We start from the raw sequence: 27942 nt of genomic DNA, 5'->3' as shown, positions 1-27942 counted from the left end.
GTCCATTCTTTATTTAAAAAAACTAAGAAACATCAAAATATAAAGAATCTTGGTGTATTATAGGAACATGGTAAGATAACTCAGGAATGACAAGAAAATAAAAATAAAAATTTCCATCCATTCTATAATTTTCCCCCTATTTACCCAATGATCTAGTCCACAAGTTGTCAATTTCCTGCTTCTTAATGAGCTCTTATCCCAAAATTAATATTGCTAGAAAAGATGGGAAATGAAATTTCACTTCAGGCACAAGCAATTTTAAAACCGGCTGCAATTAAGATCAATATATGGGATTATAACATAAAACAGAATTCCAAACAGGGTCTACTCTTAACCTTGGGCAGAGACAAAGGGTGACGATTGTCATTAGAAGACAGGCAACACGAGTTAAATGGCATTAACTTGAAGTGGCACCAAACTCCATAGCTCTGGGTGACTTTCCCCAGCAATCTCTGGAGACAAGAGGCCATGTTGAAGGACAGCAGAAGTCAATTCTCTTCTCCAGCATCACTTTCTGGACTTGCCCTGACAGGAAGGAAGGACCACAGCCAAAACAGAACAATGATCCCAGGGGTATATCTGTAATTTTTACTAACATGTTTTATTCCAGCCTCTCCTCTGCAGATGGAGCCCGAAAAAAGTTCAGGATTCCAAGAGGAGAAGTTGCTTCTCACTATAATTATGACCATCTGGGCCTTTGAGACCTGTGATGCTATATCTCCAGTTTTAGACTTCGATGTAGACATCAGATTGAAGCCACATGCAAAGGATCTTGTATCAGAAAAGGATAAATTCCTTGGGTGAAGCTCTCTTGGATCAAGTTTTGAGAGAGGTGCAGGCTCTGTTCTTGATTGCACCTTTCTCTCCTTTGCAGATGAAACTGAGTGTTTCTCTATTTAGATCAGGAAAGCCACTGGCACTTCTCAGAGTCTTTGCATTTTTCCAACTGTTCCTGTTGTTTGTGTTAGAAACAGGAAGTGGATTGATTAATGCCACAAATGATGGACCTCCTGCTTCTGCTTCTGCTGCTGGTGGTGTCCCCATCAGTCTGTGGGAAGCTGAGAAGGAAATGCCCATTGAGTTTGGAGCACCAGGGTGGGTACAATCCATGGAGCTTTTACAGGCCTGGAGACCATCTCATTGGTGTGATCACAACTGCAACATATGTGTCGCCTATAATGTTGCCCTTCAACAGCCCTCCTTCCATACCTTCTCCTTCGTAAGTCATGCAGGGTGATGGAGTTGCACTCCCTCCACGTGCAATTCTAACACTCTCCTTCTTTTCTTCTTATGTCACTTATTTTTGTACTGTAGGACCTGTCTAATTTCCTGAATGAGTTTTATTTCCATGGCTTCCCTCTTTTGCCTTCCTTTGTGGAAGAGATTAACATCTAAAGATGGGGTTGAAAAAAAACCTGAAGGAAATCCAGCTGATTTTCCTTTCTCAGTTCAATCCTGAGTTCATCACTTGAATAATGATCTTTGTTTAAGTAGTGATTGAAACAATTGTAGTTGCCTCTCTCAGCTCATTTCCATGGTTGCATAATTGAACATTGGATTTGGATCAATGTTGGCCTAAGGTTTAACAGGTTTGTGAAGGATTATATATTTTAAAAGTATTTGCTGTTGCTGTTGACTATAACATGAACATTATTTTTACAATAGGGACATTTCTGGTTTTGAAACTGTCCTACAATTAATTTTTACTATTCAAATGGTCCACAAGAATTCCCAGCTCCTTCACAATCTCACCCTTGGCTACAACATCCATGACAACTATATGAGTCCTTTCCGCACTTCAGATGCCTTGCTGGGCATTCTTTCCACTGGAGAATCCAATGTCCCCAACTATGGCTGTGGGAGGAAGGAGAACCTCTTGGCTCTGATTGATGCAGCTAGAAGGGCCATCTCCATCCAAATGTCAACATTTGTAGCCACTTACAAAGTCCCACAGGTTTGTGTGTATTTTTCTCTATCTAGTAAGGTGAGTGGGGTGGTGGGGATGAACAACATATCCAATATCTTCATAGAATTCAAGAGCTGTTTTTCAGAATATTAGGGAACATATCAACTATGTTTTAGTCTATTATGTTCATCTTCAAGTTGACCATTAAAGCCCTGAAGAACCATAAGATTCCTATAGGGGATTTTCTACTTAATATTCAACTATTGAAAAACTATCCAGGTTTTGAGGTCCTCCATTAGCATATTCATTTTCACATATCAATAGTATCTGCCTTATCCAATTGGAACCAAGTTGGCAAGAGTCCTGTCTATGTATAAAAAATTATTGAGATCACAGGATCTGAAGAGTATCTTTGGAGTGGATAAAAGGAGTTCAGCTCCTGCCCTCAGAGATACAGTAAGTTATGAATTTATAACATTTCTACTTTGTATAAATTCAGGGTACATAATTATTGGTTTAAAATTAAAGCGAGTCCCAAAACAGGCAAAATTTCAATTAAAGACTTATTGGATTGTACAACTGACAATTTGTGTTAGGAGTTGTGGTCTCTTAGTCTCCTGTACATCTGGAGAAGAAGCTGAAAAAATGCCCCACAAAGAATTTGGGATATAGAAGCTGAGAAAGAGGTTTCAGTACTCAAAAATAGCATATAATACTGCCCTATAACTTAGATTGAAATGTTTTATCTGCTAATTTGAATCTAATTGTTGGAATTGTGGGGGTGACACAGAAATTTACATTGCATTTTTATTTTTTATTTAATATGATTTTGCATTCCATTTTTATATACAATCTTGTTAATAGTCTGTCTTAAATATTTTAAACAATGACAGTGAATATGCAAAAGAAATAAAATATTTAATTTTACATATAATTACTGCGACGAGGATAGCTTGTTGGAAGGGTGATTGGATGCCAGTAGAAAACTTGATAATCCAAAAAGTCTACGATTGCTCTGAAATGGATAAACTTATCCAAAGATTAAAAGAAAAGGAAGACTCAATATATTGTACAGTCTGAGAAAAATTGTTAAATTGGATAAATAATAGAAACCAGCAAGTAAATGAATAAGGAATGAAGAATATAAAGAGGTTATAGTAGGAATATTGACCAGATATATGAAATAAGTACTAAAATATTGTTTGATAGGAAAGTACCGTCTAACTAATTTGTAATGTATACTTTTTTCTTTTTGTTTCATTTTTAATGAAATGCTTTGTATTTTGTATATATCTTTTTAATGTTTATAAACTTTTTCTTTTACATTTTTTTTAAAAAAACATGATTAAGAACTATTCTAATATGTTCATCAGAACAAAATTGGGTTTGTCAATAACTAATATTTTGGAGTTGATCTGGACCACATTATAACAGAGCGTTCTTCATTACTTTTTCAGATGACTGCTGTAATTCCTTCAAAGTCTCTGAGTGATAAAAGGAGATTCCCCTTTTTCCACCCATTGCTCCCCAAAGAAGGATTCCACTACCCAGCAATCGTCCAGCTGCTCCTCCATTTCAGATGGACCCTGATTGGCCTCTTTGCTTCAGACACAGAGAATGGAGAGAATTTCATGAGGACTTTCCCTCCTACACTTGTCAGGAATGGAATTTGTGCTGTTATATTACAACAATTCACAACAACTGGACATACGGCATCCCTCAGGGAGGCCCTCTCTAAGTGGAGACAAGTCAATGTCTTTGTTCACTTCATGGAATTTATTTCCATCTGGAAAAGAATCCTTCCTTTCCATGAAACACTTATGCATTTGCCAGGACCCATTGAAGGGAAAGTCTGGATCCTCACAAATCTTGCAGCATATATGATAAAGAAGCACATAGTTCTCAAATACATCCATAGTATTTGGAACTTTGGTTATCTGCAAAAAAAAATGCCAGTGGATGCTGCCTTTGAACCTCATTTCTTTGTAGAAGATCAGTATCAAGATCATTATTTTCGCTGTTCTCTTTCCAAGCACATCTTTTCAGTCAAAGGCCAGAGAAGATGCACCCAGAAAGCCCCACTGGAGACCCAGGAGGAAAGGAACAGGAAACGGATCATAACTTACTATCAGTGGTACAGTGTCATTCAGACTCTGTCCCAGGCCATGAATGCTGCCTATTCCTCCAGATCGAGGAGGGGAAGGAAGGAGGGAGAAAAGAGGTTGGGGGCTCCAAGGCTGCAGCCATGGCAGGTATGGGGTCCCAAGAGGGATCCATTAATCTGAGTCCTTTTGGGATATTTTATTGGGAGAGGCGTCACAAAGTGAATCTCTGAGTCCTGATAGGGGATGCAACATAGCAGGCCATGAGCTGCAGTTCGAGTCACCCCTTGTCCACAGGGCCCCAGTCTCAGCTCAGGTGCTCTTTCTTTGTATCGGCCCCCTGAAACTGCTCTGGGAACTCTGTTGCAGCTCTCGGAGGTTAATTCCCTTTGGACTTTTGGGGTGGTTATTCGATATAAATATCTTGTTGCTCTAAAGGGGGGAGTTTGGCTGCTCAAATAAACATTCTTGGCAGGAGCAGCCCCATCTTGTTGGATTTCCAGATCTTTGATCCCTTGTTTGAGTTCACTAAGTGCATTAACTCATCCTCCATCATTAAAAGCCCTTCCCTGGAGAAGCCCAGATGCAGGAGGTTTTGTAAGATGGCCCCAAACTTGTAAGATGGTCCTGATTCAAAACTGTCTCCTGTAATGAGAGAACTGAAACCTGTAGGGGAAAGAGGAGTTTTAAATAAGGTGCAAAAATGTAAATCTATGCATCTGTTTCTATTTTGGCTACTTCAGCCTCCCTCCTTAGTGCTACATTTGGGATGCACTACCTGAAATATTTCTCCTGGAATTTGGATTGCACTCTTTACAGAGTAAACAAGGAGTAAGGTCCCAGGATAAGCACCAAGGAGTAGTTGTGTTCATTTTCCCCACAACAACAACCCTGTGAGGTGAGTTGGGCTTTGAGAGAATGGCTGGCCCAAAATCACCCCAGATGGCTTTTATGATCAAGGGGGGACTTGAACTCACAAGCCTCTTGCTTTCCATTTTTGGGGTTTAACCAGTAGAGCAAACTGGCTCCCTTACATACTTATCAAGCTTGGCACAATCCTTCATCCAGTGCATCATTAATGTTCTTATATGAGTCACTATAATTTATCAAATCCTAAAACCCAGATATTTTTCTACTGCTTTTTAGTCAAATAGTTGTTTCTGGGAGGAAATCAGAAATATTTTTCTGGAAATTTGGTAATGTTTAAATAAGATCAAAGTACGTTTGCCTGATAATTGTTATAAATCTTGTATGATAGTGATTTATCAACTCTATTATAGAAAAATTGATGAATTATGACAAAATGTTATATCTTGCCACTTTGATGACAAAGATTTAAAAAAGCTAAAAATTATTTCAGTACCATTTTTAAACCAGTTTTTATCCACTTAATTATCACGCCATCCACCCCTCACTTAACTGGGTGTCATGCCCCTGGTGGAGACTGACTCTGAGGAAGAAGAGGAACAGCCTACAGGGAGTGGGAGTGTGGCTCCAGAGGTGGTGGAGGAGGCTGGGGAAGGGCAGAAGCCAGCTGAGCAATCAGAGGAGGATCCAGGCTCATCCCTTTTCCATCCTAGGTCACGCAGGGAGGAGAGGATCAGAGAAAAGTGAGGTCTACTCAAGAGGAGATTACCATGATCCTCCTTGTGGCTTGCAGGTGGGAGCTATGTATATAAGTTTGCAACTGCGTAGTTAGAATTTGCAGGAGTCAATTTTAGTGTTCAACTTGAAAGAGGTTTATCCTTGTTGGCGTTCTTCCCATGGACTTTTCTCAGTTATTTTTCTGGATTTTTTAATTAGTTATCTTGGCTTTCTTTGGAACTCTCTTCAGTGAGGTTTGTTTTGGTTTCCTGTTTGCCTCGTTAGTTACTTTTGTGACTTTAAACTGTGACAAATAAAACAGTGAAGTTAAGTTGAAGGCCTTACCGGACTTTAATATATGTTTTGGGTTTTGGGTTATTTTGAGAGACTACAGGTCATCACATTTTGACTCCAGCCACCCCTTCAACTTATTTTTGCTTTTTTGTGGGGTGACCATGGATCAGCTCAGAGGAGAGATTGCCCAGTTAATCAAGCATGTGGCTCTTTTGACTGCACAGGTGACACAAATGCAAGCTGCCCAGCCACGCTGAAAATGACCAGTGGCAGTGCCAGATAAATTTGATGGTTCGCTGGCCCAGTTTCCAGCATTTTTTGGGCAGTGCCAGCTTTACATGAGCCTTTGGCCTGAGGACTTTCCCACTGACCGGGATAAGGTGGGGGTTTTGATTAGTTTGTTGTCAGGCTCTGCAGCACGTTGGGTGATGCTTCTGCTGACCCAGCCCAACCAGGTGTTGGACAATTACAAATGAGTTTTGCCGTCAGTTTCAGGCCATGTTTGAGGACCCTGTTCAAAGCCAAACAGAAAACAGACATTTCAGAGAGTTGAAGCAGGGGCGTGGCTCACTCATGGATTATATTGCTAGTTTTCAGATGGTTGCTCAGGATGTACAATGGAATGAGGCAGCACTATTAGACCAGTTCCAGGAGGGTTTGTTGTCGGGGCTCCTGGATGTGTTGGCATGCACTGAATGCCCTCACACCCTTCATGAGCTCATGCATTTGTGTCTTCACGTCGATGCTAGATTTCAGCAGCGACGGGTGTGACAATGGACAGAGACCGTAAATGTTTGCAGCAAGATGGCACCTTTGGTGGAAATGCCTTTGGAGGAACCCATGCAGTTGGAGGCTGGCCGCCCCCGCCTGACTCAAGTAGAAAAGAATAGACATCGTTGTGATGGTTTATGCCTCTATTGTGGCAATCAAGGCTATTTTGCAGCCAAGTGTCCTGTTAAGACATCCACAGCAGCGATACCTACGGTGGCGGGAAACAAGCATCGCTCGGCCTATGGGGGTCTGCAGGTCGGGGTGTAAAGTCCATAGGCCTGCCATCTTCACCAACTTTGCCACCCTCACCACCTTTGACATTTTTGACATCTCCACCACAGTCACTCTTGGTGAAGCATCTTGTGCTGCCAGCAAGTGTGTTTGTGCCTGGCGTGGGAGTGGTGGAGATCCCAGCTTTGGTCAATTCAGGGGCCACAGCCAATTTCATGGATGCTCATTTTGTCAAGCGGTGGTTCATTCCTCAGCAACAGGCATCTCTACCAGTAATGGTGGTGAGGATTGATGGTCCTCCCCTTCATTCGGGACCTGTGGTTGATGCAACCAAACCCCTTTGCATGTGTATTGGGCAGCATGTGGAGGAAACCGTGTTTTACGTTGCCGCAGTGCCTCATTTTCCGGTGGTGCTGTGTTTGGAGTGGCTACAGGCCCATGATCCACAGATTGTCTGGTCATCTAGAGCTGTGCAGCTCCTTGATAGGAAGTGTGCCAACCATTGCTTGCACTCCTGTGCAGGGAGTATGGCTATGCCTGTGGACCTGGATCTACCTGCAGAGTTGGTGGACTTTGCTGATGTGTTTGGGGAGAAGGAGGCAGATCAGTTGCCTCTGCATCAGGTGTATGACTGTCCAATCAACTTGTTGCCCGATGCAAAATTGCCGGTGGGTCAGATATATTCCCTGTCGGAACCGGAGTTGGCCGTGTTGCGGGATTTTATTGACAAGAACCTTCGGAAAGGGTTTATCTGGCCTTCTACCTCCCCATTGGCTGCACCGGCGCTTTTTGTGAAAAAGAAATTGGGGGAGCTACATTTGTGTTGTAATTACCGCAAGTTGAACAGTGAGGAATCAGTACCCACTTCCCCTCATCCCTGAACTGATTGAGCAGCTTCGTCAAGCTAAGATCTTTATGAAGTTAGAGTTGCATGGTGCCTACAATCTGGTTCACATTCATGCAGGGGACGAGTGGAAAACAGCTTTCTGGACAAGGTAAGGGCATTTTGAGTATACCATGATGCCTTTTGGATTAACCAATGCCCCAGCTGTGTTCATGCATTTCATGCACGATGTTTTCCATGATTTGTTGGATCAATTCATGGTCATTTATTTAGATGACATTTTGATTTATTCAGACTCCCTGCAGGAACATTGGCAGCATGTGCGGCTGGTGTCACAATGTTTGCGTGATAACCACCTGTTTGCTAAACATGAGAAGTGTCAGTTTGCACAAATCATGATTGATTTCTTGGGACATCATATTTCACCTGCTGGGGTGGAAATGGACCTGGAAAAAATCCAATCATTGCAGGAGTGGGAACCTCCACAGCAGGTTAAGGATGTGAAACGACTGTTGGGGTTTGCAAACTACTACCGCACATTTATTCCCTGCTTTGCTGCCTTGACTGCTCCCCTTTCTAATCTGCTCAAAAAGGAGGAGAAGTTCCATTGGGGTGCTGAGGAGCAGGCAGCTTTTGAGGCATTGAAAGTAGCCTTTGCTTCTGAGCCTATCCTCAAACACCCTGATCCAGGCCAGCCATTCGTGGTGGAAACAGATGCTTCCGATGTGGCTGTTGGTGCAGTGCTCCTCCAGGCCTATGCTCCCACAGGCACCTTGTTCCCATGTGCTTATTATTCCCAGAAGTTGTCGGCTCCAGAGCACAACTATATGATTTGGGACAAGGAGATATTGGCAGTTAAGGTTGCTTTTGAGACATGGCGGCACCACCTGGAGGGGACTCATCACCAAATCAAGGTTCAGATGGATCATCGCAATTTGGAACACCTACATACAACTCGGACATTGAACCAGCATCAGGCGAGATGGTCCTTATTCTTTGCTCGATTCAATTTCCGGGTGATCTATGTTCTGAGTGGAGGAAATCAATGCACCGATGCCCTATCTCAGAAGCCTGAGTATACCTGAAGGGAGAATAAAATCTTGCCCCGGACGGTGATTCCGTTGAAGAAGTTTGCGGCCACTGAGAAACCTGTGGACCTTTGAGTGAGGATTCAGGAGGTGCAGCGGCAGGAACCATTTGTGGCAGCTCAACGTCGAGAATTGGATGAGAGTGGGAGACAGGAGACTCTTTGGGTGTATATAGGGGACCTGTTGCGGTTCCATGATCGCATTTATGTGCCTGGAGGTCCTCTTCATGGCCTTATCCTATGTCAATATCATGATAGTCTGGCGGCAGGACACTTTGGGGTGTTCAAAACACTGCACCTCATCTCTAGGACATTTTGGTGGCCGAGACTTAAACATAATGTGTCGGGATATGTGGCATCCTGTGGGATCTGTCTCCAAGCCAAGTATGCTCCTGATGCATCTCCTGGTGTCTTGCAGCCCTTGCCCACACCAGAATGACCATGGGTGGCAGTTTCATTCGATTTCATCATTGAATTACCACCATAGAATGGTGCCACAACCATTTTGTTGGTGGTGGATATGTTGACTAAAATGGCCGTGTTATTCCGTGTTCAGGTCTTCCATCGGCCAAGATAATGGCTCAATTGTTTATCTCCCATGTTTTCTGGTTACATGGGTTACCAGACTGCAGGGTATCAGATTGGGGGGGTACAATTTACGGCATGCTTCTGGCAGACCCTATTCACGAAACTGCAGGTTCAGGTGTGTCTGTCATCTGCTCATCACCCCAAAACTGATGGGGGGACAGAGAGAGTGAATGCTATTTTGGAGCAGTATCTCCGCTGTTTCAGCAATACTCAACAAGACAATAGGGTGGAAGTGCTGCCAGTGGCAGAATTCATTTATAACAATGCTCAACATGCATCCACCCATGTCCCTTTTCTTTGCTAACTATGGGTTTCATCCATGACTTTTCCCTTAAGCCCCATCTGATTCCCAAGTTCCGGCAGTGGACACGTTTTTGCAGGAGTTAAAAGCCGTACACCACATGGTCCATGATCAACTAGAGAGAGCCAAGCCAGACTGACATCATCGTGATATTCCACCTTTAGTGGTCAGTGATCGGGTTTGGCTCTCTACTTGATATTTACCAATGACGCGACCATCGAATCAGCTCGATCACCATTACTTGGGACCTTTTCCGGTCAAGGTAGTAATCAATCCTGTGGCTTATTGTCTCTCCATGTGTATCCATCCTGTTTTTCATTGTTCCTGTTAGTCCCTGCCTCGGCCGACAGTCCGCATAGACCAGTTCCATCACTGCCTGCTCCAGTAGCTCCTCTGGGAGAGGAGGAGTACAAAGTGGATAGCATCTGAGATTCAGGCCAGTTGCGGGACTGATTTCGGTATTTGGTGGAATGGAAAGGTTATGGACCAGAGGACTTCACCTGGGTCAATGCCATTGATGTTCATGCTCCTCGTTTGGTCCAGGACTTTCATGCTCGGTTTCCTCAATGTCCTCGTCTGCCTTGTCCTGCGGGAGGGGGCCCTGTGGGGAGGGGGGATAGTGTCATGCCCCTGGTGGAGACTGATTTTGAGGAAGAGGAGGAACAGCCCACAGGGAGTGGGAGTGTGGCTTCAGAGGTGGTGGAGGAGGCTGGGGAAGGGCAGAGTTCAGCTGAGCAGTCAGAGGAGGATCCAGGCCCATCCCCTATCCATCCAAGGTCACGCAGGGAGGAGAGGATCAGGGAAAAGCGAGGTCTACTCAAGAAGAAATTACCATGATCCTCCTCATGGCTTGCAGGTGGGAGCTATGTATATAAGTTTGCAACTGGGTTTCTGATCACATCACAAAATTGTTTGTTACTATTTCCTGAGATCGAATTATATCAACAGTATTTCCATAATGTATTTAGGAAATGAAATAATATGTGAGGATGACTTGCATAGAGCATGTAAGTTATATTCCCACCTTTCGTACAATCCATTTAGAAAGGGCAGTGATATGAGGGAATGACTTTTGGGGGGTAGAGGAGAGATTCTGCCTGGGGAAGAACCAGAGAAGAGGAGGACACCTACAGCTGAATAAAAAAAGGGTCGGTGGGAGATTTGTGCTTTCTGACTCCCCCAATCCTGTCAGTGCAGCATTACAGCGAAGTGGGCCTAGCTCAGGTTTCCTGTCTGGGCCTCCTGGGAGAGGATTACCCTGACAATTTTCTTCTTGACAAATCCATGTTTCTGATAACCAACCTGTTGTTTTCAGGGAGTTCATAAATCTCCTTTTTTCTGTTCAACTATATTTTGTCAAAATCTATATAGTTGGAATACAATCAAAAAATTTTGTGAACCATTTTCCTTCACTTGTAAGATAGTGTCAACACCTATGTTCATAATGAAGCATGTGTGTAAATTAGACAACTACAGAAGAAAGATTCAAATGTGAAAAAGCATCTGGGATAAGGAACAAAGTTTTCCACTTTTAAAATTGCTGCATGTTCCCATTCTAGTTCCACCCTTTCCTGGAGAAGAATGAGTTTGTCAATATTTCGGACATTAAACTCTACATTGACCCAAATGGAGAGGTAGCAGCAGATGTGGGCATTTCAAGCTCCTTGGTTCTTCCCAGGGATGATCCCAGGAGAGAGACTGTGGCGTATTTTGTAAGACAGAGACTTTATATCGACAAAGATGTTCTTTCACGGCTAAAGTTGCTCAACAAGGTAGGAGAAAATTTGGTGTCTTTCCTGTTTTCCAAAGCCTGAAGGCCTATTTCAAGAGGGCTGATACTATTCCCCAAAGGTGGTTGACCTTCAGCGAGAATTGAATCTGGGCAGTAGAAACCGGATTTTTTTTCTTTAGGTTGCTTGGGAGGCTTCGGTATTGTTCCATTTTGTGGACCACGTACAATTAACAGTCTCCATCAAATGGATGAGAAACCCACAAGGGCTGGGGAATGGGTCGCTAGTAGCTTCTGGTTGTTTGCTCCTTGTGCCCAGAGTAGCAAAGAAGGCGGCAATTCTGCTGACTGGGGCCTGATTCCAGGCTTGGACTGTGGAGAAAAAGAATAAAGGGGCAAGAAGAAGAAGCCAAAACAAAAAGGAGAAACAAAACGAAGAAGAAGAAGAAGAAGAAGAAGAAGAAGAAGAAGAAGAAGAAGAAGAAGAAGAAGAAGAAGAAGAAGAAGAAGAAGAAGAAGAAGAAGAAGAAGAAGAAGAAGAAGAAGAAGAAGAAGAAGAAGAAGAAGAAGAAGAAGAAGAAGAAGAAGAAGATCATCATCATCATCCATGGACATCATTCAACTGGTCAAACATAGATGTAACTAAATAATATTGGTAAAACATAATCTTAATAGATATATATGTGTCAGAATATTGAGTTAAGAATACTGGTTAATAATTTTTGAATAACTGGACAATTGAAAGTTTGTTGTATAAATATAGAACTCAGACCTTTAAATAATAATCATATAGGTATTTTGAGGTATTTTTATTCTGAGGTAAGCATATAATTAAGAACTCTAAAGAAATAGATTAATTGATATTTATATATAGATAAGAATTTAATTACTTTAATGAATTGGCTTTAAATCAATCAATTAATTAATTTAATTAATTAATTAAGCATATAAGACTTTTGATTTTGTGAGTAAATATATCTGTATTTGATTAATATTGAATTCTCTTAAATATTGTAATAGTTGAATAAGTTCAATAAGGAAAAATAGAAATAAGAGCTGATTGTGATTTTCCATAATAGAATTTTGGTAATTAATATTAAGAGCAACTTCATTCTCTTCGCTGCTGATGTAAAGCTATTCAACACCACAGACAATACTGCTACCCTTCAAAAAGACCAACTATGTATCATAATGGTCAAACAAATGGCAATTTCAAATCTCAACAAATAAATGCTGTCTTACATATTGGCAAAAAAAAAAATCAGAAAATAAAGTACAAGCTGAATAGTCAAGACCTTCTTGATGATCCAAACTCTGTAAAGGACCTTAGAATACTCATCTCTAATGATCTAAGTGCTACAGCCCACTGTAACTACATAGCCAAAAAGGCATTAAGAGTTGTTAACCTAATTCTATGTAGCTTTTTCTCTGGTAATATCACACTACTAACTAGAGCATACAAAACATTTGCTAGACCAATACTCGAATACAGCTCATGAGTATGGAACCCACATTACGTATCTGATATTAGCACAGTTGAGAAAGTCCAGAAATATTTCACAAGAAGAGTTCTCCACTCCTCTACTCATTATAGAATACCTTATGCCACCAGACTTGAAATTCTAGATCTAGAAAGCCTTGAATTATGCCGTCTTCGGTCTGTTCTAAGTATGGTATATAAAATCATACATTGCAATGACTTACCTGTCAATGAATACTTCAGCTTCATCCATAACAACACAAGAGCACACAATAGATACAAATTCAAGGTTAACCATACCAAACTTGATTGCAGGAAATGCAACTTCAGCAACAGAGTGGTCAATGTCTGGAATACTCTACCTGATCCTGTGGTTTCTTCCCCAAACCCCAAAAACTTTAACCTTAGACTGTCTACTGTTGACCTCACCCCTTTCCTAAGAGGTCTGTAGGAGGTGTGCATAAGCACACCAACATGCCTACCATCCCTGTCCTATTGTTTCTTTTATTTTTCTTATATGTACCCATTTCGTGTATTCATAACTATGTATATAGTTATACCTAATCTTGGAAGCAGTTGACAAATCAAATAAAGAAATACATAAAAAATAATGTATGTATTAACATTACTGTTGAACTGAAAAGGAGAGGAAAATAGTGCTCTACTAGGGATAGTTGATGGTAGATTGGAAAGAGCTGCTACAGATAGTTAAAATGGTGACAACATCAATTATAAATGTAAAATCAGGAAAGAAAACTACAGCAACAATGTCTTCACCTACGGGGCAGATATCTATAGATGCAATGCTATTGGCAGAAAAAACTAGTTCAGCTCAAAGCCTGCAGACAGTACAGGCAACGCTCACTATGATGCAGGAAATGATGGCAAAAACCCACAAATTGATAGAGAGGAAGCAGAAAGACATGAAAACAGAGATGAGAACTGAAATAGGACAAGTGAAAAACAAAATACAAAATTTGAACAGTAAGATTGGAAAGATGCAGGAAGAAGGGATAAAAAATGAACAGAAATTAAATTTAATAGAAGCAAGAACAGAGATGGTGGAGAAGAAATGAGGATTCAGAACAAAATTGGAAAGTACTTTACTGAGAACTCTGGGATTAGATGGTAAACATGGAATTAGAGAAGGCATCATTTCATCTTAGGTTCCAAAATGTGGTGGAAGCCAAAAAGGAAGATTTACATGCAATTATGATGAATCTGAAAGCGGCAGCTTCACAGAAACTCAAACTGGAAATTGAAAATTATGTAGACGAGGTCTACAGAGTATATACACACTATGCGAGGAGACATAGATTACCCCGAGAGGTTCACATTCGATTTGCGAGGAAGACAACACGAGACCTGCTCTATAGTAAAACCAGAGATGAATCCCTTGTATACAAAGATCATGAAGTGGTTACACTGAAACAAATACCTAGGAGAGTCAAAGAGCAGAGAAGGGGCTACCAATTTTTATCAACTCAGCTTATTAGAAATGGTATTCCATTTAGGTGGCTCACCCAAGAGGGGCTTTTAGTTTCGTGGCAGGACAAAAAATACAAAATTGATACAATTGAAAAAGCACAGGAATTTCATGAACGACACCTAGGACCTGAGGAAGAACAAGAAAGTAGAGACGACTAAATACAAGAAGCCAAGAGGAACAACGCTCCGGAGAAAAAGAATCTGATTCACACTCTGAACCCCAAAATCTTAGAGAAGAAGGGGAAGACAAGGACCCAGCCACTTCGCTATCCCCCACCATTGCCCTTAACTTCTCTGGCCAGGAGAGGGAGGGAAGGGTGAGGGGCAGGGCCAGCTGCTTGAGCAAGGTGAAGAGATGGCGACCAAGCACAGGCGAGTAGAAGCCAGGGAACAGCAGCTCCTGAGGGGCTTTGAGGTTGGACAGCCTGGAACAGCTGAGATCCGAGTGAGCATTGCACCACAGGTTCACCCGATCGCCCACTTCTTTGGTGTTGGCTTTACGGAGCCACGGGGTGAGGCCTGGGTTGACATGCAACAGCAGTGCCTTTAGCTGCACTTGCTTGTAAATGTCCAAATAATATGGTGAAGACACCGGAGGAGTTGCTCAGGTAGACCTCCTCCTCCTGCAGAAAATGGGTTCCCTCAGCTAAGAAGGCAAGGAGCTGCAGCTTGACTCACTCAATTCCTAGGACTACCCAAAATGGTCCCAATTCAGAACAGAGAGGGCAGCTAACCCTGGCAATCCCCCTTTCCCTCGGTGCTCTGACTTCTTGTGGCCTGCCACTGGCCTGAATGCTAGAAGGCCACTTCCCCGCTTCTCAGTGGCGCTCCTGTGCCGGCCACTGTAGGACCCTCCACCTCCTTCCCCAAATTCTCCCTCAAGTTCGAAATGATGACACCTGTTGCCAACACGGGTGCGACCGGGAGGGAGTGGCAGGGCCAACAAGGGGTGATTGTTCCGGGTCCTACAAAGGGGCTGCAGGCAGGAAAAGGAAGGGATGGCAGGCAAATGGGCCATGCTGCCTGGTCACCCACACACATATCTTTGCCCCACACCGGCAAGGCCCAGGAGCTGCAGAGATCCCAGCTACATTTTGCTGTACCGGAGGACATGTGGAGAGGCTTGTGTTCTCCTGCTGCTGGGATAGCAAGAGAGTCTTTCCCGGCACAGCAAAAAGTTTGGAACTTCCCCCTCCAAATGGGAAAGGGGTGGCTCTGGATGGCAGAGAAGCAGCCTACTTGAATCCTGTTTCTCTCTGCTGCCCGGAGCTGTGCTGGGAAAGACAGCAGTAGGAGAACACGAGCCTCTCCACATGTCCTCCAGTATTGTGAAATGTAGCTTGGATCCCCACCAGTCTGCATCTCACCCCCTGCCTGGATTCCCTGCTGCTGCTGAGCCTTACCTGGCAGGGTTAAGGCGATGGGTGGCGGCAGCAAAACGCAAGTGGAGTGGGGGGGGAAAGGTGACCGGCAGTGCAGCTAGGCGACTGGGCCCCAGAGCTTGCAGACCCTCACTCACCCAGGGATATCAGGAAGGGCTACAGTGGAATGCATGCAGGAATGGTCTGGTGAGTGGGCAAAAGCAGGCTGCAGCCGATGCCATGCATGCACAATAAGGACTGACTGGGTGTGGAGGGGAGGGGCTGGTGGAGAGGGGCGGGGCCAGTCAGTGATGCGAGTTGCCATTTCTCTGAACTGTGCAGAATCATAACAACCGGTTCTATAGAACTGGGCAGAACCAGTAAAATCCCACCACTGGTTCAATCTCTCCAGACTTTTCTATTTAATAAAGTCCTTTCTTTTTTTTTTGGCAATCTGAGATGCCAAAAGCAAAAGAGAGGAACTAAAGGAAGAATCTTCCAGAAGTTGTATCTCCAATCATTAATAGTGAGAGATTTTTGTCTTTACTTAAGTGAAGACCAGAGGCTAATATCTAATATCCATTTTTACCTCCATTTTCTATGGATGGAGAGTCCTAACACATTTCCTTTGGGAATCTTATTTCTTTTCTGCTCAGTCCTTTCCTCAATCTGAATGTGTGGAAAGTTGTCATCCTGGATTTGTCAAGAGAGCTCGAGAAGAAGAGCCAGTTTGCTGTTACGACTGTGTTTCTTGTCCGGAGGGGACCTTCTCCACTCAGAAAGGTGGGTGACACCAGAGGAAAATGGGAGGCCTGGTGGAACTGGATCCATCCAGAGCATTGTCATGAAAGTGTGAATTAAAAAAGACTTTTAAGCTGAATTGATTTCCGGTTAATTTCAAAAATGCCCCATTTCTTCTCTAAACAGAAGAACAAAAAGACTGTGAAGGAAGGGCTGATCGAGAGAAGTGGTTGTGGCAGATTGGGCAAGCTTTACTACTGCCAGAGAAAACATTTCTTCTTTTTACCTTGGATGTGTCCTTCCTTCCACATTTACTTCTCTAGGAACACCTGAGTTCCTTGAAACACGAGGAATTGTTTTAGGTCCACCTCCTGAAAGGAGGATTGCAATGCAGTCTACATGGGTTTCCCTTTGAGGAACACTGAAAAGGTATTGCTGATACATGAGATACATAATGTGGTGGCATGGATAGTGATTCCTGTATCTGGCTGCATCCATATCACCACTGCTCCAATGGCCATTCCAAATTATTTGCAACAGTCATTTGATCTGCCAGCATCCTCTGAGGCAAGTATGACAAGAATTGCCACCTGACAGATAAGTTTCTCTAGAAAGATTAATTGATTTATTATTTACCTTTAGTAATGGAGGTTCCTATCAATATTCTGAACATTACAAAGGAAATTGTTCAAGTCCTAAGCCTTCACTCAATTTCATAGCCTGTCAAAAATATACCATAGCTATATTTTTTTAACAAGTGATACACTTATTTTCTGTCTCTGGAGATATTAAGAAATCCATCCCAGAAAATGCTCTCAATAATCACTTGTTTCCAAAAAACGTACAATATATCTAGAAATGCAAAGGACAAAGAAATATGCGGTTGGTTTTTTCCCCCCCTCAGATACAGAAAAATGCACCAAGTGTCCAGATGATAAATACCCAAATAAAGAAAGAGTCCAATGTATCCCCAAAGTGATAACCTTCCTGTCTTATGAAGAACTTCTGGGCATCATCCTGGTCTCTTTTGCCCTATTCTTGCTCCTAACTACAAGCCTTGTTTTAATCATCTTCATTAAATACCGAGAAACTCCCCTTGTCAAAGCCAACAACCGGGACCTCTCCTACATCCTCCTGGTCTCCCTCCTGCTTTGCTTCTTGTCTTCTTCTCTCTTCATTGGTCAACCAAAGAAAGCCACCTGCCTTCTCCGACAAACGGTTTTCAGCATCATCTTCTCGGTCGCTGTTTCTTCTCTCTTGGCCAAAACCATCATGGTGGTGCTGGCTTTCCTGGCCACAAAACCAGGAAACCGAGCAAAGAGATGGCTGGGGAAGAGCTTGGCCAACTCCATCATCCTGTCTTCTTCTGCCGTCCAAGTTATCATCTGCTCCATCTGGCTGGGAGTTTCTCCCCCCTTCCCTGACTCTGATCTCCACTCCCAGCCTGGAGAGATCATCCTGCAATGCAACCAAGGGGCCGTTGTCATGTTCTACATCACCCTCAGCTACATGGGCTTCCTGGCTGCCGTCTGCTTCACGGTGGCTTTCCTGGCCAGGAATCTGCCTGGGGCCTTCAACGAAGCCAAGCTGATCACCTTCAGCATGCTGGTCTTCTGCAGTGTTTGGGTGACTTTTGTGCCCACCTACCTGAGCACCAAAGGGAAACACATGGTGGCTGTGCAGGTCTTCTCCATTCTGGCCTCCAGTGCTGGTCTGCTGGGCTGCATCTTCATCCCCAAGTGCTACATTATCCTTCTGAGGCCAGAGCTGAACACAAAGGAGCATCTCACAGCCAGAACAATTGTAAAAACATAAGACATAACACATGACATTTAAAGAATTGTAAAATTTCCTTTTATCTCAAAGTAGACACTAACTATTTCAACTTAGATAATGTGCAGAAATCATGTCTACATTTTTCAATGGGAAATGTTTGAATGATTGTAATCCTTGCAACTCTCTACATCTCAATAAATCTTGCTAAAGGGAACTCTGAAAATCATTCAGAGGAATTTGTTATTCAGCCACTGCCAATGAATTTGACACCTTATTCATACTGAGAGCAGCTAATAGTGTATCTGTGAGAGAATGAATAGGAAAAGTGGTAAGATAGCTGGTGTGGGAGCCGAGCTCCAACTATGTTGTTTGACAATCTCCATGAGAGCCATTGGCCATCCCACCAAGCCAGAGAAGGTGGAGGCTTCCAGGTCCTCTTGCTTAGATGTTTTCATCCAAGGAGACCTAGTTAGCCACAATTTTTGTTGCTAAGTAAGTTCTGTGTCATTTTACCAACTTTTTTTGCCTCAGTTGTGAAGCAAATGAGTGTGGTGCTTAGTTAAATCATGCGGTTGTTAAGCAAGTCTTCCAGTGACCCCAATGTCCCCAAGGTACTGCAAGTCTCATAAATACACACCTGAGTTTTTGTCACGTGACCATGGGGTGCTGGAATGATTGTTAGTATGAAGACTGGTCATAAGTCACTTTTCTCAGTGCCGTTGTAACTTCAGTCATCAGATTTTTGTAAGTGGAAGACTCCATGTTGGAGCTGGAAGGGACCTTGGGGGTCATCTTTTCCAACCCCCTGCCGAAGCAGGAGACCCCAGACCATTCCATGCAAAGGAGTGTCCAGGCTATCCTGGAAGACCTCCAGGGACAGAGCCCCCCCACTTCTGAAGGCAGCCTCTTCCGCTGGTCCATGCGGTATTGAGGGCTTCTGGCCTGCTCCTCAGGGGGTGGCTGGAGGGACAGGAGAGGCCTTGACTTCATCCTTGAATCCCCCCATAAAAACACGGAGAAAAGGCCGGCATTCTCGGTCCTCCTCCTCTGGGGAGAGAGCCTTGCCAGGACTCCCAACCTCTCTCACAGCCCCACAGGCCACCAGGGATCAGATCAGAGGGGGCAAAACCAGCTGCCATCCTGGCAACCAGCTGACTCTCCTGGGTTGCTGCTTCCAGGGAGCCTCGCTCTGTTGCCAAAGGCCCCTGGAGGTTTTGCCAGAGCGAGGGGACCCTCCAGTCCCCAGCCAGGAAAGCAGGGAACGGGGTGGGGTTAGGAGGAGAGGAGACCTCCTCAGCCTCACACAGGTGCAGGGTTGGAGGTATTAACATCCTTGAAGATAGGCAAAGAGAAAGGCCACCCATTGAGCCATTGCACCCTCCGTGTCCTGGCCAAGCAGTTGATCCCACATGGCTCCAGTTGCAACCAGGGTCTTTTTATCCAGGGTGATTTGGGTGGGACCATGGGTGGATGAGGGGAAGGTCCAGGGAGGAAGGAAGGTTGTCTCCCATATTCACTGCAGGACCTTCATGGACAGACAGGTTGCTATCAGGTTGGTTTTCATTCACCTGCTGCCACTTCCAATTTTGGGGATTGTTTTGGTATGATACAGCTGCTGCTTCGGGACCCCGCCTTGCCTCCCCATTTTGGAGGGTGGGTGGGCCCTTGACTCCCCCGCAAATGGCCCAATGTGCCCAGAAAAGCGTAGAGGAGACCCAGCCTGAGACACGGGGGAGGGTTGGCTCTCTGGGAAGGGGCCCTGAGCCCACTGAGGGCCACCATCTGCAGGGAGCCCTTTCAGGAGGGCAGGAAACCTGGGCATAAACTAGCCAGGATTGCTCCTTCTTTCATCACCACATCTCAGCCTTGTTTCCTTTCACCAAGAAAAGCATATTTGCTTCCCACAGATGAATTTCCAAATCTGGAGCTCTGAAACTTGGAGCCGAGTCCTTCTTCACGGGCTCATTCCCAGCCCTGCAGAGGAGCCTCTTCCCCCCTATGATGAAGGGAAAGGCTGGGGATGTATTTCTTCCTCCCTCTTGGCTCCCCAGGGAGTTTTCCAGCTGCCACCTTGGAAACCAGTACAGTGAATGGAAAAATACAAGGAATAATGCAGAATTATGTCCTGTCCTTAGCCAGGAAGCCCTGAATGTGGAGAATTCCTGGCTTGGCCTAAGATTTAGGCCTTGATTGTCCCTGCATAATTTCAGGCTCTGGCCCTCCTGCTCTCATGGTCCCTTTCCCCCTTGAGAGGTTTCTTTCAAAAGGGGACACATCAGTCCTGCAAGACTCATTTCAGTCCATTTCCAGGTGCACAATTTCAAATAAATCCTCATTTTAATCCCCTTTGACCCAGGCAGCCTCATGGACTCCTCCAAAATCCAAGGCCTGAATGGGCCCTTTGGTCTTCTCTGGTATTGGAAATCCCTCTTAAATTCTAAGATTCCTTCCCTCCCTCCTCTCATCAAAGCCATTGCTCAAAAGTGGGGAGAGATCCAATGTCCAGAACAGAACCGGGTGGCCAAATTCAGGAGTTGAGGGGGTCGTTTCCAGTGGAGGAAACCTCCTTGCGGGCATCTTGTTAGCCAGCTTGATCAGAACCGCTGGTGCCTGTTGCCCTTCATTCCACACTTGCCAATGAAGACGACTGTCATTCCCCCCTAGACCTTTGTCACCTGGAAAGCATCCACCCACCCCAAGAAAGCAGCCTGGGGGAATATCTAAGGTGACACTTTCTGAGTGGCACTTCCTGAATCCAAGACTGAGCTCTTCCCTCCTTGAATCGCCTGCCATGAGCCCAGTTCTCCAGGGGTCTCCAAGAGTGGGGAAAAGACCAGCCAGGACCTGCAGAGACCTACAGGCATGGAATGGCCTCCCTGGGAAGGTGGAGGGTTCATCCCACCTGGAGGTTCCTAGGGAGGGGCTGGACAACCACGGTGGGGCCGGCCTTCCCAGCCACACAGCCAGGAAACCACCCGAGGAGGCGGCTGGGGAGAAGCCCGGCCAGTTCTGCCTCCCTCTCTGGCTCTGGAGCTCCCCTTCCCCCCTGGGCCGCCTGGGTGGGAGCCTCTCCTCCTCTCCCAGCCTGCAGGATCCTCCTCCTCCCTCCACGCAGGGAAGCTCCTCCTGCTCTGGGTGATGGGGCTGCCCTGGGCATCTGGTGCTTCCTGCCCCCCCTGCCCCCATCTCCTCTGCTCCCCCCTCCTGTCTCAGACCCCCAGTTCTCCCTCCTGGGCCAAGGGGTGCATGGGAGTGAAACCCCCCAACGGCTGGAGACCTGGGACACAGGGACCTCAAGGGCATCTTCAAAGCCTCGGAGGTGGGGAGGCCAAAGGGGCCGCAGAGCCTACTATAAGTGCCGCATCCCCACAACCAGAAGACCTGGGGCCTCCAGGAGCCCCCCAACCCCTTTCTTGGGGGGCCTGGCAAGAAGAGACGTGGGGCGCCCAACGCAGGGCAGCCTGGAAAAGCCCTTGAGGCAGCCTCAAAAGGCAGCCCTGAGACCTCCAGGAAGGAAAGACGAATGAGGCAGAGAGTCCTCCACTTACGACCGCCATGGAGCCCCACCACTTGTGTTGCCCAGGGAGACGTCTGTTAAGTGGGCTTTAATCCACTTGATGACCTTTCTGGCCCTGTTTGCTAAGCAAATAGCTGCAGACGTTAAGTGAGCCAGATGGTTCTTAGGCATATCCGGCTTCTCCACTGACTTTGCTTGCCTGAAGGTCACAAAGGGGGATCACGTGACACCCTCCCAGGACACTGTGGCCTTCATAAGTGTGAGACAGTTGTTTAAATGTTAATCCTGGGATGCCAGGGAGGCTGCCAGGGCTGCAAGGGTGGAAAGGGGCTCTAAGTCACTTTTTTAGTGCCACTGTGGCATTGAATGGTCACTAAACAGAACAATGAAGGTCGAGGACCCTCTGCCCAGGAAAGAGCGAAACCGCCACAGTAGGGAGGGAAGAGGAGGATTCCCTAATAAGTCCTGGCAGAGCTGCAGGGAAGTTTCTCCTGGCCTCCTCCTCCTCCTCCTCCTCCTCCTTCCACCCGATTCCCCTCCTGCCTCTTTTCCCTCCATCCATCCATCTTCCTCCTCCGCCTCCCTGGGAAAGAAACGGCCTTGAACCCCTTCGGGGTTCTGAGGGAAATGAGCTCAGGCACAGGTAGAGATTTGGGGGGAGGGCAGAGCTCTTGGGCTTCAGTCTGACCTCCCTGATTTTGGGGTCTCCTTTAGCCTGGAAAGCCGTTTCCTGACTTCTGAAAGGATCAAGAGACTCTCCTCCGGCCTCGGCCCTTCCTTCTGGCCGGGACCAGGAGCTGGTGGGCTGCACACCTGCCAGGTGCAAAGCTGGCACACCAGTCTCGGATCTTGGCAAGAGATGCAAACTGGGGATCCCTCCCCCCCTATTTGCTGCCCCCTGCCCTGGACCCCCATGCAGAAGTTCCCCCCACCTGCCCATCAAGGCCAGAGGGAGCCCCCTCCATGGGGCGCCCCACTTCCCAGAGCAGGAGGAGGAAGAAGCACCTGGTTGCCCCAAGGGGGAAATTGGCAGCAGGGGCCCAGGCTGACCTCCCCTCCCCACTGCAGCCCACTAGCCCCTAGGAGGGCCCCTCCCTCAGAGGTGGGCTTTCCAACAGCACCTGAGCTTCCCAGACCAGATGGGGTGGGGCTCCCCCTGCCTCCCTCTCCCCAGCCCCCTCCCTCCCTGCCCTCACTAGGGAGGGGCGGACCCTGCAGACCCCCATGCACTGGAGACCCCTCTGTCCCCCTCCTCACAGCAAAGCCCCTGCCAAACCCTCCCCGAATCCAGCCCATTGGAGGCCACTTGACCGGCAAGGAGGAAGCCAGGCCCAAGAGGCCCCTCAGCCTCAGCCAGATGGACAGGAAGGTGGTCCGGAAGCCCCCAGGGGAGGCCAGCCCAGAGATCTTGGCCAGGCTGCTCAGAAGCAGTTGCCATTGTCTCTTTCCCAGGGCTCTGAGAGAGCGGCTGGCCCAGAGCATCCTAGCTGGCTTGGCTCCCCAGGCAGCACTGGAACTCAGGGCCCCCAGGATTGAACCCCCACCCCACCCAACTGACTCCAGGGGATCCACACGACCCACTGAACCCGGTCTCTTCCCCAGTGGCTGCATTCACACCTGCACCTCTTAACCATGGTTTGTTTCCAGAGATTGAACCTGTTGGCTGAGGAGTCAGTGGATGATGGGGACTCAGAAGAAAATGAATTCCTGGGAGAGAAGCTGATCAAGAGGAGATACACTGGCAGGCCTCGACTTCCAACCGTTCATTTAGTGACCGATCCAAGTTACAACTGCACTGAGAAATGGGACTTAGGACCATTTTTCACAATTAATGACCTTTGCAGCATCAAATGCAGAGATCAGAGTTCAGAATTGGCCATAGTTTCATGTTTATGACAGTACAAGCATCCCAGGACCATTGTGATTCCCCTTTTATGACCTTCTGACAAGCAATGGGGAAGCCAAATTCACTTAATGACCAGGTTCCTAACTTATCAACTGCAATGACTCATTTAATGACTGTGGCAAGAAAGGCCATCAAATGGGGCAAAACTCACTTGATGGATGTCTCACTTAACAACAGAAATGTTGGGCTCAGTTGTGGTCATAAGTTGAGGACTACCTGTATTGGGGACCCCTTTCTTCTGGTGAGGACCCTGTTCACACAACATGCTTGACCAGGCCATGATCCTCGCAGCCCCCCTGAGAGAAGCCAGAGGTCCACATGGAGCCTCCTTAAGGCCGGTGAGAAACCTTGGATGACCATTGCCCCCCTCCTCCCTCCTCTGGGGTCTCCCTGGGACAAACCCAGAAGTTGGGGTGGGCTCATTCCTGACCCAGGAGGGGCTTCCTCCCCTCTGGGCCTCACCCGGCTTTGGTCAGACACATCTGAGAACCTCCTGGAGGAGGAGAGAGTCTCATCGCACATCAACCTGGCCTTGAAAAGCCACAGCTTGAACCCGGAGCCACCCAGGATCTGGTCTGCAGGCCCTGAGTGCAGAATCTGAGGGACGTTCAGGGGGAGAACTTCCAAGCGGAGGACCTGGGATACGGGCCTTCCTCCGCTCCTCCCTGACAGGATGGGCCTGCCTGTCCCTTCAGTTCCCCCCCACAGTCAGCCCCCCACAGTTCCCCCTTCTGGGCCAAGAAGTCCATATTAATGTCCCCCCCAGTGAAGAAACATCCTCCCTGAACAATGGGTGCAACTAAACCAGGAACAAAGGAGTTCCAACAGCACCTTCAAACCCTTTGGAGGTTTTTTGGTATAAACAGTCTCGGCCCCAGAAATTGGGAAGGTCAGAGGGGTCCCTCCCCACCAATAGAAGATCCCCACAACAGAGGAAGAGCAACCAGATCTCCAGAAATCATGTCACTAGAAATCAGTTTGCACCATCCACCACACAGTGGGCATCACTGCCATCTTTGTAGGGTTTCCCTGTGATAAGATGGGTGACCAGTAAATTGAATGGATAGATATTTAGATGGATAGATAGATAGATAGATAGATAGATAGATAGATAGATAGGCAGGCAAGCAGGCAGGAATAGATAGATAGATAGATAGATAGATAGATAGATAGATAGATAGATAGATAGATAGATAGATAGATAGATAGAATTGAAAAATGATGGGAGACGCAGGGAAGACGTCTGAGCAACTGCCAGCCCCGAGAGCCCCCGGGTAGCAGTATTTATTAAGAAAATGCAAATACAAAATCAAAACAATGACTTCAACATTAGCTCAGCAACATTATCTAGCTAGGCCTCAGCGAAGGTGATAAAGTTCCCGTGAGAAAGCAGGGCACCAAAGGTCTCATGGGAATGGCTCGGATAGGTACTGTGAACTCCCACACAGATTCCTGGCCTCTGAGCTTTGCAGATAACAGGATCAAACTCTCATCATAAAGACACTACTGCCCTCATGAGGAGCGTTTGTGATACCCCCAGATCTTACAAAGCTGTACAAGAACTTGCAGAATATGATGGATATATTACCACATTCCCTCCTTTTTTATTTATTCAAAGATAGGGGGTGTTTCAGTGGCAAAATACACAGTTCCCTCGCAAACTTGGTTTCGTACACTTAAGGCTGAGGCACACATTTGAAATAGATTAGGAATACATTGAATACAGCAACATAACATAATAAGTGTAATAACAATTATTACAACTAATTGAAACAATAAACGTAACCATGAGCTGTCAGGAAGCCAATCCCATAGCAAAGCCCAAAGTGACTTATTGAAGCCATCTTTTCCTGCTTCGTGTTCAGCTATGCGGTCTTCCATATCATGAACAGTTCTTGTAATGTTAGGCTCATAATTATGTATAAAAACACAACAATGTAAATGAATTAAAGCACAAACTCCTAACATTATATCTAAAGCATAAAGTAACTTGGCGAATTTCAGACACTTCTTCATTTAACATCTTAATATTCTCAACAGTATCATAAAACATAGCAACAGTAAAATTATTTAAAATATGAATATCTCTATAGTTCATAGCTATTCCAAAAGGTGGGTACATGCATACAAAGCTAACAATTAGTTACATTTAAACTCTTTGCTGCAATCCGAACGTCCTTGATGTAGGAATTTTCCTTCCATAAATTATCACCAAGGTCTCTAGTTTCTGAGATAATGGCAGCTCTCCGCCTCCGCATTAGAGTCCGTGGAGGCATAAGACGAATGGAAAAAGAAGTTGTGTAAAGTAACTTAGGCAACTCCAATTGACACCAATATTGTCCATAGTCTGAAACAGAAACATTAAACAGAATCAGAGTTGTAGCACAGGCTGAAGATATAATATCCTTATCAGGTCCCGAGTAAAGAATGTCTTGACCCTTATGCCAGGACCAATATGCTGGAAAAATCAAAAGATGCCGCTGTTTGCAGATTAATTTAGTCCAATTCCCCAAAGGAACCTGCTGCATACAAGTTGATAATCTCAGATAAGCAGTCATCTTTTCCCAGCTTTCACAGCGCCACGCCTGGACTGCCGGCATCAAGAGAATCAGGAACCACGGAAACGCCATCCTGAGAATCAGGAACATCAGGAACGGAATCAGGAACCACAGGAACGCCATCCTGAGAATCAGGAACATCCTCACTGGCACCTGCGAAGGCGCTTGTGAATGATCAGGCCGGATACATCGACCAGGAACCCAACGAATTTGACCAAGATGTTCTACTGCTGCATAACCACGTCCCCACGTAATCAGCTCAGCGGGAACCCATGCCGGATCCGGAAGGAATCGCACCAACACTCGAGGCCTCACTGCATCTGTAGAAGGGGAAGAAAAATGCCTGCTGGCCGCGCTCGCAGGGGGTTACCAGACAAATTTAAAAATTTAAAGTATACAAAGCAAGATTTAAATGATCTTGAATTGCCGGAAGCCCCAGGAGCTTCCCTCCTTTTTATTTAATTTAGCTAACATGTTCTTGAGCGTGCCATTATAACGCTCCACAATAGCTTGTCCTGTGGAATTGTATGGAATTCCAAATTTATGTTCCACGGACCACTGTTTGCAAAACTGATCAAAGACTGTGCTCTGATAAGCCGCACCATTGTCTGTTTTTAAAGTTTGAGGCGTACCAGCGACTGAAAATGTCTTAATGCAATGATTGATGACATGTTTAACCGCTTCACCTCTTTGAGGAGTAGCCATTAGAAATCCTGAATAAGTATCCACAGTCACATGTATATACTTCCAAGGTGCAAATGATGGATACTGAGTAACATCCATTTGCCAAATCATTGAAGGTTTCAACCCCTGGGGTTGACTCCCATAGGAATAGCTGTGCCTTGCTTTGAACAAGTTGGACATTGTTGAATTATGGCAGCAGCTTCTGCAGCAGTAAGCTTGAATTGATGTGCCAACGCTTTAGCATTTTGATGAAAATAACTATGGCTGTCCCATGGCTGGACAGTGAGAACTGAAGTTACAGCACTGTCAGCTTTGGCATTGCCTTGTGATAAAATTCCAGGTAAATTACTATGACTACGGATATGAGCAATAAAACACACATTCATACGCTGCTCCAAACATTCTTGCAACAACAAAAGCAAACGTAGAATATTAGGTGATATTCCAGGAGACAAATAAGAACCTGCTACAAAGGGTAACAAATTATATACATACAAAGAATCCACTATTAGATTAAAATCCTGATTTTGAAAATTTTGAAAAGCCAAAACTACAGCAGCAAGTTCTGCCTGCTGGGCAGACTTCTGCTCTGATGTCACTTTTGTATGCCAAATTCCAAATTTATCTTTCCAAACACAAGCACAAAAAACTTTCCCTCCATCAGTAAAGACTGTAGGAGCATCTGATATAGGCTGATTTACTGATTTAGGTCACACCCTGTCCCATTGATCTCTCATTTTGCTGACTTTGACCCCCCCCAGGAGCCCGACATTGCGCTTTAAAATGTCCAGGCTTCCCACAATTAAAAAAAGTTTCTTTTTTAGCATTTCCTGCCCGGAGAGCCAGAACTAAAGTCTCCATGTTAAAAGTCTGACTCCCCACCTTTTGGCAATCTGCGTTAGCCTGATCTACTGCTAACTTCAAAAGCACTTCATTCCGGGCAAATTGATTGTCAATTTGCCTTTCAATAGCCACTTTCAATCTGCTAATGAAA

At 45.5% G+C, this 27942-nt stretch overlaps 3 protein-coding genes across 6 annotated transcripts in view; 2 read left to right on the top strand and 1 right to left on the bottom strand.

Annotated features, from left to right (window-relative positions):
- The window catches only part of LOC148123664 (vomeronasal type-2 receptor 26-like), a 147864-nt gene that overhangs the window by 100015 nt on the left and 19907 nt on the right, over window positions 1-27942 (bottom strand). The gene's annotated exons all lie outside the window — the stretch shown is intronic.
- LOC148123665 (vomeronasal type-2 receptor 26-like) lies at window positions 411-18412 on the top strand. The gene is made up of 7 exons (XM_087919118.1): window positions 411-832; window positions 969-1209; window positions 1647-1954; window positions 3364-4158; window positions 11268-11480; window positions 16423-16549; window positions 17412-18412. Exons 2-7 carry the CDS (start codon window positions 990-992, stop codon window positions 18320-18322), a joined length of 2574 nt encoding a protein of 857 aa, XP_087775244.1. The 5' UTR covers window positions 411-832; window positions 969-989; the 3' UTR covers window positions 18323-18412.
- The window catches only part of LOC148123655 (vomeronasal type-2 receptor 26-like), a 247112-nt gene continuing 242962 nt past the window's right edge, over window positions 23793-27942 (top strand). Inside the window, exon 1 of the mRNA XM_087919113.1 lies at window positions 23793-24044. The gene's annotated coding sequence lies outside the window, so the exon portion shown is untranslated. The remainder of the gene's footprint in view (window positions 24045-27942) is intronic.

Source organism: Pseudonaja textilis, unplaced genomic scaffold, assembly GCF_049901715.1.
Source record: "Pseudonaja textilis isolate UNSWEBS1 unplaced genomic scaffold, rPseTex1.2 PTEXSCF26, whole genome shotgun sequence".
NCBI classification, from domain to species: domain Eukaryota; kingdom Metazoa; phylum Chordata; class Lepidosauria; order Squamata; family Elapidae; genus Pseudonaja; species Pseudonaja textilis.
This window is presented reverse-complemented; position numbering and strand designations above follow the sequence as displayed.